This window comes from Notolepis coatsorum (genome assembly GCF_963971535.1).
Source record: "Notolepis coatsorum genome assembly, chromosome: 2".
Taxonomy (NCBI): Eukaryota; Metazoa; Chordata; class Actinopteri; order Aulopiformes; family Paralepididae; genus Notolepis; species Notolepis coatsorum.
Genome location: NC_140166.1, coordinates 18,976,582 through 18,988,448, shown reverse-complemented (window position 1 = coordinate 18,988,448; position 11,867 = coordinate 18,976,582). Strand labels below are relative to the sequence as shown.

At 42.0% G+C, this 11,867-nt stretch overlaps 1 protein-coding gene across 1 annotated transcript in view; it reads left to right on the top strand.

The window, feature by feature from the left end:
• snapc4 (small nuclear RNA activating complex, polypeptide 4) overlaps positions 1–11,867 on the top strand; it is a 157,494-nt gene that overhangs the window by 126,922 nt on the left and 18,705 nt on the right. Inside the window, exon 20 of the mRNA XM_084307868.1 lies at positions 3,736–3,977. Coding sequence (XP_084163994.1) covers positions 3,736–3,977 — 242 coding nt within the window. The remainder of the gene's footprint in view (positions 1–3,735; positions 3,978–11,867) is intronic.

Here is an 11,867-nt window from a genome sequence, read left to right as displayed (position 1 = left end):
CTACACACACATACAGCTCAACGTCTCATTAATAATAACGACACATCACAATCATTACATTTTTACAGTAACAATGGCACAGCATAAATTCAACAGACATGTACATTTGTTGACACATGTCATCTACAGGAGGCCTGAGACGCCGTATGCGCGATAGTCGGCAGCATCAACACCGAGTAGTAAAACAAGGCATCGTCGCGCCTGGTGGCGGGAGGGAGGGAGGGATGAAGGGAGGGGAGGGATGGGGGAGACTGGGGGACAGGAATTTGGTAATGAAACAGTCTTAGGGCCCCCACCAACGCGCGTCAGAGGCAGCCGTCCTAGATAAGGCGTAGGCGCCAGACAACTCGCGAAGGGAGGGGTGGGTAGAGAATGGGCGTGGAGGGAGGGGGGGAGGGGCGGGGCGGGGGCCTCATCAATCTTATCGCCCCCAGACAGCACAGCTCGATCCTCCTTCCCTGGAATCGCCTCCCTGGAATCGCTCCCCCGCGCCGACCTCGACCTTGGTTGGTTTCACAGCAGAATGGGATAAGGGGGGGGGGGGGGGTGATACATGCAGCTTAAGGCAAATTGCTGCATATGGTCAAAATTGGGTCAATTTAGTTTTAATCATCATCACCATCATCATACCCCCTATTAGCACGGTACGGTGGCATCTTTATTTTCACGTCTCTAATTTCCGACGTGATGTCCAGAATGGCCTGAGACCGCGACAGTTCCTCTGCGTGGTTAGAAGCAAGTCTCTCAAGAATTGTCTTCAAGCACGATTGTTCATCTACATGGTAGATTTCGCCCCGTTCCAACATGGTCTTGGAGCTCAGTTGTTCATCACCCCGCAGGGTATTGAGGTCAGCGATCCTTTTATACAGTTCCATTTGGTTGTCTTTGATCCCGGCCATATCCCTGGCCATGGGAATCAACTTCTTCCGAATTAGATTCAGACAGTACCAGATCCAACGGCTGACGGAGCCCAAGCCGAGCAGCATGACAATTAGAGATATACGTCTTCAACGTCGTTTATCTCCAACGGGAAAAAGCATATCGCGAGCCAGGTCCCGTATGAATTTATGGTGTATCCCGCCTGATAGCTCCCAAGAGGGCATAATGGGTCATCCGCATTTTGCCTCCTCGTCGAGAATATGCGATCAATCGCTGTAAAAGCCCAGCTTATTAGATCCATATTACGGTCAAAAGTCGAGTCGAGTTGATTCTGCTGTAAAAAGAAAAAGGTCAAAACGGCCGAGCGTCTCCAGCGAGGGGCAGATCCAGGCTTTGGGGAAAGGAGCTGTAGATGGCTGGTACGGACGTCTCCAGGCGGATAAGAGAAAGGCCTTGAGGTGTTCTGTAAACGTATCAAAACTCCGTCCCATTCTAACCCTGTCAGATGCAGAGAAGCTTGTCCATGCCTTTATCTCCTCAAGACTGGACTACTGTAACGGACTCTTCATCGGGATTCCTGGCAAGAGCATCCAAAAGCTGCAATACATCCAGAACAGCGCTGCCAGGATCCTGATGAGAGTCCGTAAACACGATCACATAACCCCCATCCTTCACTCACTACACTCGCTCCCCGTCTCATCCCGGATCAACTACAAAATCCTTACGATCACCCATAACTGCATAAACGGACACGCACCCCTCTACCTTCAGGAACTCATCACTCCACAATCCTTCACCCGCACCCTCAGATCCGCAGGTAGCCTGCTCCTTCAGGTCCCCAATACCCGGCTCTGCACCATGGGTGACCGAGCCTTCTGCACGGCTGCACCACGCCTGTGGAACAGCCTCCCCATCCAGCTGAGGGCACCACAGAGCCTGGACTCTTTCAAAGCAGGCCTGAAAACCTATCTGTTCAAAAAGGCCTTTGACTGTTAGCTTTTTATTTAAATTTTATTGCGCTTTGTTTTTAAATTGTCTGTTTATACTATGTTTTTAATTAACTATGTTCTATTTTTATTCTGTATTTTGTTTTATTTGTTTTACTAATAACTATTTTATTCTATTTTCTTAACTGTTTTAACCATGTAGTGTAGCACTTTGGGATCCCAGCGAACAAAAAGTGCATTACAAATCCAATCTATTATTATTATTATTATTATTATTATTATTATTATTATATTATTATTATTATTATTATTATTATTATTATTATTATTATTATTATTATTATTATTATTATTATTATTATTATGTGGAGGGTGGGAGAGGAGTAGATATGCGACTGCTTCTGGGAGAGGTTGGAGAGGAAGATGGAGTTAATCTCCTTTTTCAACATTTTAATTTGAAACTCCAGTCGACTCGAGTAGTTGCAATGGGCCCCATTTCAACGTTAAAGCTATCAAATAGTCTAGGGGATGCAAAAACATAATCTATTCTAGAAAAGGTCCCGCTAGAAAAGGTCCCGCTTTGTTTTTATTTGACACAAAAATATTATCAAACCAAGATGAAGTGACGCACAGTGAAAGTAGGCTATGGAAACTTGGCGCATTAGCTACAAGGATAAGGGTAATGGCTGGCGCTGAATGTGTTAAGAGGGTTAGTTTGATAATATGGGTTCAATAATAAGGGTTCCTTTTAATAAGGGTTGGTTTGATAAGGAATAGTTTGATAATAAGGATTGGTTAAATAAATGTTTTTGATAATAAGGGTTTAATAATAAGGATTAGTTTGATAATAAGGGTTAGTTTAATAAGGATTGTTTGCTTTCATTCCTCCTACAGTCCTGGTGGATTGATAATAGGGATGCCCCGATTGATCGGCCACCGATCGTTATCGGTTGATAATCAGTATAAATATGCGATCGGTGATCGGTGATAATGCTTTATTTTCGCTGATTGTCAAAACCGATCTCACTCGCTGAGTTTTGTCTCAGACACCGGGAGCTGCACACAGTGGTGCGGCGTCTGCTCCTCCTCCTCCAGCCCCTCCCGCACGCATGTAAACACGGGTCTAGTCTAGTGGGACGGGACCTCCATGAGCTAACGTTAGCTACCGTTACAAAATGACCCAGTCAACTATTCACTTTTAGTTTAATACATGATGAGGCATTGTCTAACCGAACGGTATCTAGCCGGCTAGCTACTGATAGCTCCTGATATCAACAAATGCTCCAGCAATAGTCTAGTACTAGTGTATGATACATCTGTTAGCTCACGTTAGCTTAGCTCACTGTTCAAAACGAAATGTCCCATTCAACTAAATAGTTCACTGAGGTGTTGTCTTAACGTTATATTTCCGGCTAGCAGTAGCTACAGATAGCTCCTGATATCAATGTCTTATAACACTCATTCGATGCGTATTCGAGCCCCGGCTTGCATCGCAGTCACAAACGGGGATAGCTGAGGGAGTAGGGTATATCTGCAGAGCCTAGTGTATATCTGCAGAGCCGAATGTGATTTGATCAAAGCAGAGTATACACACAGACAGTGGAGATAGCGAGCATTTTGACTTGTTGCGTGGTGGTGTTGTCTCGCAGATAATACAACTACAAGTACAAGTCTAATTATATAATATATATATTTTATAAAAAAAATTTAAAAAATATATAACATTTTTTTTTCATTTTTTTTATTAATCAAAAACGATCTGATATGGCTCAAGACGATCGGTGATCGGTATCGGTGGCAAAAAACGTGATCGGGGCATCCCTAATTGATAATTGAGTGTTTGTTTGTTTTATGCTCCCAGACAGCCCAGGTGGTAACATGCGGGTTGGTTGGTTTTCTATCCCCTCAGCTCCCAGTTCCAGACCTGAAACCAGCGAGGCGGAGCGCGTGGCAGCTGTGCGGCACATCGTAGCGGAGCGCTTCGCTGATAACCCCGCCTACCAGCTGCTGAAGGCACGCTTCCTGTCCTGCTTCACTCTGCCCGCCCTCCTCGCCACCATGCAGCCACCCAAAAACCTTCCTCAGCCTCCCCCTGCCAAAGAGGAGGAAGGAGAGGACGGGGAGGAGCGAGCACTACGGAGGATGAGAGAGGTCAGTAGAGCATACAATATGAGAGGTCAGTAGAACACAAGATAAGAGGAATCAGTAGAACATAAGAGAGGTCAGTAGTAGGCTTGGGCGGTATCCTTATTTTCAAACCGGCAAACCTTTATGTTATAATACCCCGGTGCACGGTATTTGACGGTATGACTTTCATTTTCATCAGCGGGGGGGGGGGGGGGGGGGGGGGGGGGGGGTTTACGTGTTACCAAGTAAACAAATCATCGTCAGCTCTCAGAATGGTAGTCCCGTCCCGCACCGGTAGAAGCCTGCACCGTTTTAGCGTTAGCATCTAGCCTATAGCCATGGCAGACTATTTGATTCCTCAAGGGCTAGAAATTGCCTGGGTTTTGGTCATATGCTCCCGAAATGCTCCCGCTGTTTGGCTGCTTCTATGTGCAGTGAAAACTACTCGAATGCTTTATAACCTAGTCATTGATTTAGTTCAGGGTAATCTAAGATTAGCCGCAGAGCTAACGCTACTTACCGTGAGCTAACGCTATCTAATCAAGCTCAGTAGCTCACAGAGAGAGATAAACAGCTGACAGCGGATAGTACAGGACGGTACAAATACAATAAAAAGGCGGGTGGGGGCTGTTGTGTAAACCTTGTACTCTTTAGTTCACATAATTATAATAAGAGACGGATTGCCCCACAACAACACTGCTCTCGTCACAACGCTTTACGGTATTTTCACAGCACTGTCGCAACATTACCGTAAAACGTGAACACCGCTGTGACCCACTCGCTCCACTAGAGCGGTCTCGCCCTCTGCTGGCGCGTGTGTGCACTACACTCAGTGTGTGCACTACACTCAAAACTCCATTTCACTGTTATAGAAACTGAAGCGCATCTGTGATTTTGACGGTGACGGACGGTATTGAAAATCAATACCGTAGGTATTTCTAAATACCCTGGTATACCTTAATACCGTCATACCGCCCAAGCCTAGTCAGTAGAACATGAGAGGTCAGTAGAACATACGATGAGAGAGATGAGTAGAATATAAGATAAAAGAGGTCAGTAGAACATACGATGAGAGAGTTGAGTAGAATATAAGATAATAGAGATCAGTAGAACATGAGATGAGTAGAATATAAGAGGTCAGTAGAACATAAGATGACAGAGATGAGAAGAATATAAGATAAGAGAGATCAGTAGAACATAAGAGAGATCAGTAGAACATATGATTAGTAGAATATGAGATAAGAGATCAGTAGAACATAAGATGAGGGAGATGAGTAAGTTTAAGTTTATTTGGATCCCCATTAGCCACAGCAGTGCTGGGGCTATTCTTCCTGGGGTCCATAACACATAAAATACAGTTACAGACTTATACACTCACAACATTTACATGTCATACAGACAATTAAAACGACAATAAAAACCCTTATACACTCATAACATTTACATGTCATACAGACAATTAAAACAACAATAAAAACCCTTATACACTCACAACATTTACATGTCATACAGACAATTAAAACAAAAATAAAAACCCTAATCAAATTCATAATACAATATAAAAATATATACTCCTTATGAATGAATTCATAATACAATACAATAATACCTACTCATAATTAATTCATAATACAATACAGCGTAATATACTATTTAGCTTTTACATACATTATCTATGTTCATATCAGATACATATAGGCTGTATCAGACACATGCCTTTTCATCCATATATACCTATCTCTTTATCAGACACATACATTTTCATTTACGTACACACTATCTATTAGGGAATGTCAATTTCTTTGGTTGAAAATGTTGTTTTACCACGATTTTGAAACGACATTTACTGTTCTCCTGCTTAACATGTCTGGGAAGAGAGTTCCATTCCTGCATACCACGGAACATGACAGTTCGCTTCATTGCATTCTACCTCACTTTTGGAAGTGTAAAACCTCGTGCAGAAGCATGTCTGGTGGAATGGTTGTGTCTGTCAAGACTTATTGATAAATTGTTATATAAAATTGAGGGGATCTTTGTAACAAGAATATTCCTAGTGAATACAAGGAGTGAGCAGAGTAATTTATGTTTGACAAGTAACCAAGTTAAACAACTGTGCATCGCTGCAACATTAGTTCTGTACTCACAGCGAAGCGCTATACGTGCTGCTTTGTTTTGTACCATTTGTAATTTTTTCAGTTTATTCGTCGTTACATTCGACTAGGGGTGGACGGTATGGTCTAAAATGTATATCACGGTATAATTTGAAGCATAGACGGTAACGGTATATATCACGGTATCAGTGTTTCCGTTAGAATAATTTTTTTTGCCTGATAGGCAGGCTATATAAAGAATGACATCCTCAAGGCATGTAGATTTATAATATTTTAACTTAAAACTAGGCTACTTTTGCGTATAAAGTCATTATATTCCAAATAAAATAAGTCCCGAGTCCGTGCTGCTCCCATTGCAAACAGATGCTGGATTTTGCTAGAAGCATATGTAGCTGCAGAGCCGCAGAGCCAGCGGCGCTTTCAGGTCTGGTCACAGCTTTCAGCCGTTGGGTGGGGGGGCGCTGTTGAGCGGACCTGACCTGAAAGCGCCGCTGGCTCTGCGGCTCTGCAGCTGCATGCTATTCGCAAATCCACTGCTGCCGCCGTCCTCCCGGCTCCCGCTGCAGCCGTCGTTATCATAACACTACACGCATATCATAATGTTTACAGCAAACTGTAGTTGATCACCAGGTATGTTTTATTAACGTAGAATAATTCATATAAGAAAAACGATAGGGACATCTCTTACCTTTCTCCACTGGTTAAAAATGCCAGGAACTGAAATTGAAACTTGCTGTGCGCCGCGGTGATATGTGTTTATTATGAAATGACAATTGCGTGTTGACACGCCCACTGCGCGAAGCCTCCTAAATAACTTTTTCCAGTTTGCACATATCTATTATCTATGACTAATTCTATCTATTTTTAGGGGCAAATGCGATTGAAATAGTCGCGCTGTGGTTACATGACGTCATTGCTATTTTAGAGCTACTCTACCGGTTACACGGTATAGTCAAAATCCATACCGTAGAGCAAATTAATACCGTTTATACCGTATACCGTTTATACCGTCCACCCCTACATTCGACCATACTGCAGGACAATAGTCAAGATTCGACAAAACCAGAGCTTGAATTACCTGTTTGATAGAATTTAGTGGTAACAAATGAGCACATCTTTTAACAACAGAAATCCCTCTTCCCATTTTCACTACTATATTGTTTATATGGTGTGACCATGACAATTTACTGTCTAATGTTACCCCTAGGAGTTTAGTCTCCTGGGCCCTCATTCATCAATTGTGTGCGTAGAAATGTTCTATTTCCACACGTAAGCACGGAATGTAGAACTAGTGTACGCACAGGGAAGTCGGGATTCATCACACGGTGCGTACGCAGGCTCTATGCCCCTCCGTGTTGATGAATACCACTTTGTTCTACCGTCAATGCTCGTGCATGATTATCCATATATGGTCATGAAAATGAGGAAACACCCCCCATGGGATGTGAAATAATGGACTGACCCGAGCGGAACCCTGAGAAACTCCACGAAGATTGTTCACTGCTGTCGAACCAAGAAGACACTATCGCGTATTATGGGATAAATAAAAGGCGGACTTGTAAACGGTGATGTCAGATATCAACGGCTCCCTAAGACCATTGCTGCAATTCTGCCTGGACAGCTCAAAATACTAATAAAGACCGTTCGTTGACCACTGTTTGGCGTTGGTTGTGTGTCATTATAACCGTGCTGTAATATGAATGCCTTTATTAGTTGTGTTCGATTGGCTATATGATTTTTAGAGGCATCTATTTTGTTGTCGGCTAATAAAGACCGCGCTGGAATATGACTGCCTTTTCCCGTGTTGTTTGATTAATAGTACCCAGGGATTAAAGTTCTCCTCAATTTTATTCCAAATCGCGATGGATCTCCCGTCAATTTTCTACCTGCTGCATATGATTTCTAGAGGCATACTACAATCTATTTTGATGTCAGTATTGGGTAGCCTATATTTATACAATATAATACGAGAGCATATACAAGAACAATGAATCTCACTGCATGTATGATGTAGCCTGCCTTTCAATACATGAACTTGAATTCCATCATGTTTGTGTGCGGGACTCACAAGGCTGTTGTCACAATGGGTGGTACCGGTGTACAGTAATAATAACAGTCCACACAATATCACGATCCATGCCATAGCCTATGTTCTATTAGGACATGATCTGTGACGACAAATGTTCTAGAATGTTTGATTAAGATATCATACTCTGACAGCATGCCTATGAGCAACAAAAACGCGAACTTGAATCCCATCATATAGTCTGTCCACTATCTGCATGGTGTCATTGCAATGCGTTTTCTATTCTTTCTTATACAGTAAAAAGGGGGAAGAACACTATATTCATATGACTTATTCTGCTTACAGCTTCGAAATTCCACTTGTTTCGTTTAACGTAAAGCCTTTTAAATATAATCAAAACGTTCCCGTGTTTCGGCGGTCTGTGCGCAAAATAATAACGAGTTGAGCTTTATGATTTATGATGAATTGAAAATGGGGGACCCTGATGTAAACAAGACGAAAGTTGGTCTGCATCCCCAATTAACAATTGTATGTACTGAGCTGTACTGTACTGTACCCATTCTGCAATCTGTTAATAAACTTTTCAATCAATCAATCAATCAAGCTACGCGGAGCGCAGTCAGTCAGTAGCCTACACCCCGTATATTCCGATAACGCTATATAAACCATGCTGCATTCATTCTGAGAGAGAGATCTATTATTCCAAATGCTATTTATAGGGTTTTGACCATAATTACACTACTGTTGCTATTTTACAATGAACTATAATGAACTACGGTTCGTACAGAACATGCCAGTGTTATTATGCACAGAAGCTCATTTCCTTGTTGTAATAATATATTCTACCACTGGGCGCCAGGTACGCCTGGTCTGACCTGTGCGTAGATGTAAGCACGGAGTCAAGTTCAAATCGGAATTGATGAATCCCACTCTTTGCTTAGAAATGATCGTACGCACAGGGTAAGCACAGATCTGTGCGTAGAACACGTTGATGAATGAGGGCCCTGGACTTGATTAATTACCACATCACTTATCAAAAGTTTCAAGACTGGGTTTGTTCTTAGAGTATGGTTTGAACCGAAAATGATGCTACTTGTCTTTGATATGTTTAGAACTAGTTTGTTATTCTTTATCCATTCCATCACTGATTGCAACTCTGCCTTTAGGACCGTATTTAATTCTTTGGCTGTTGAGGCTGATGTGTAAATCGTTGAATCATCCGCATACATAGAAATATAGGACTTATTTAGGACAAGAGGCATGTCATTTGTAAATATGGTGTAGAGCAAAGGCCCAAGGCAACTTCCTTGGGGTACTCCACACCTTACCGTTTTAACTTCTGAGTAACTCCCATTAAAAAAAACTATTTGTTTCCGGTTTGCTAAATAAGTTTGCATCCAAGATAGTGCAGATGAGGAGAAACCGTAACATTCAAGTTTTTTAAGTAAGAATTTGTGATCTATGATGTCGAATGCTGCAGTAAAATCAAGCAAGACAGCTCCAACCATTTTCTTTTTATCTATCTCTTTCAGCCAATCATCCGTCATTTGGGTTAATGCAGTCGCTGTTGAATGTCCTTCACGATATGCATGTTGAAAATCAGTGGTCAATGTGTTAAAAGAAAAGTAGCTTTTAATCTGTTCACTTACTATTCTTTCAATCATTTTACTTAAAACTGGCAGTAAACTTATGGGACGACTATTAGATCCTGAGAATGGCAATTTCAATTTTTTATTTTTTTTTGGCAGTGGTATTACTATTACTATTACTAGTAGAATATAAGATATAAACCTCTCATTTCAAAGCATTACTGAACAAATGTGACGCGACCAGCGATTGATGCCACATGTCTCCATTTTCATTTTCCAGAGTTTTACAGATTGTGAAAGTACAGAATGTAAGCTTTCAAATTATGTGTCATACGTTGAAATCGTGTGACACATGTTTGAAGAAGATGTGCTCATTTGAATCTTGTCTTTTTTCTAGAAGATTAAACGGCTCTCAAAGGCAGGCCAGATTTTACTTACACTTCTGGCAGTTTGGGCTGGGGGCGTGAACAAAACCCCCTGCAACCTGCCCAGCCACTCCCCTCACTGGAATAGCATTAACATAAGTATGGCAGTAAGTGCTATCACAGTAAATGCTGTCATGACTGTGAAAATAGCTGTTATACAAGCTTAAAATCAAATAGAATATTTCTAGAGTCTTTATTGTCATTATACAGAGATATGCATCTTAACACATTCACAGCCATTGGAATGTGGCTGGAACGCCAGCTTTCCATTACAAACATTCACTGTGCGTCACGTTGTTTGTAGAGCTAAATCTATATTTTATATTATAGCTAGTATGGATACAATATCATGGTCATTTGACTGTAAGAACCTTCCGTTCAAGATGCAAAAAAATTATATTTTTTCCATCCATACCTTCCCGTTTTATACCGTGGTGAATATGAGTGTTATTTCGGAATGATCTGGGATCATTCCTGTGAGGCTATTTATAAGCCGCGACGTGTATTATACCAAATCCATTGGCGTTTTGTCCCTACACACGCTACAGCTTGGCGCGACCCAAAGTCAGTCGCCATGGGTTTTGCTCAGCAACGAATGTGCACATTTTTAGTTATTATGTTTATTTTTACTACTTTTTTTATAGAAGCATCACTGGCGGGGATGTCGTACGCACCATGTTACCTGTTACCTGTTTATTGCACAATGTTGTTTTTTTATTGGATTCTATTATATGTTGTACCACTGTATTGCACATCGTTGCGGGCAAGACCACCCGCATTTCATTGTATACTTGTATGGCGTGACAATTAAAACTCTTGACTTGACTTGACTTGAGTTAAAAAATCAAATGCATATGAATGATAGGTATTCTGTTTCATCATGAATGCATGAAAGGGGGGGGGGCGGGTTCTGATTAATTGATTGCCAATAATGGCATTCGTTATTACCACAACATACGCTGATCAGGGGGATGGCTATGAAATCCTTGCACGATCAAGCTGAAATGTAAGTTAAATTGTCCTTACCTGTGGCCAGTGGGATTCCAAAAAGAATATTCCAATTATTTGATTGCTATCTGGTAGATCATATGTCCATTTGGCCCACGATATAAACCACCACAGTGCGGTGAGTCGGGGTCCAGAGGGCTATTCAATGCGATCGGGTGAAGCCATAGGTTCACGTTAGTAGAAAAGTCCGCCCGGAGCGTTTTCAGTGTGGCACCCGGTCTGGAACAGGAGTTACTGCATTCTCGATACAGCGCCACTAGCAGGATCTGGCCGGTACTGCACCTTCGGAGTCCCAATATGCCTTTTCCAGGCAAAATACAGCTCCCTGACATTGAATAGGGTATTAAAATCGAATAAAAGAAAAAACGAGTCAAAAACGTATATACAGAATGAAAAATCTAACTTCTGCTGCTACTCCACCACTCCACGGGCCAAACAGATTTTGTGACTCCTATTGTTCTGGACCGGGCCAGATTTCACACCTCCACTGCCTCCCACTGGGGTGACTTTTTCATCTTAAATTTATATTCGTCCCAAACGCCCCAGCTCCATCCAATTCCTTAGCTTTTTTCACTGTTTACTTATCATGCATTGCAACACTAATATATGGGCAGTACCCCAAGTCAGACTGCCCATATAAAAATGATCTTGGGGGTCTGAGGGCAGTAGCCCCCGGCCCCCTCCCTGGGGGAGCACTTAAGTTAAGTACCCTCCCTTTGTTCACAGATGACAGATCTGATGAAATTATATTTTAT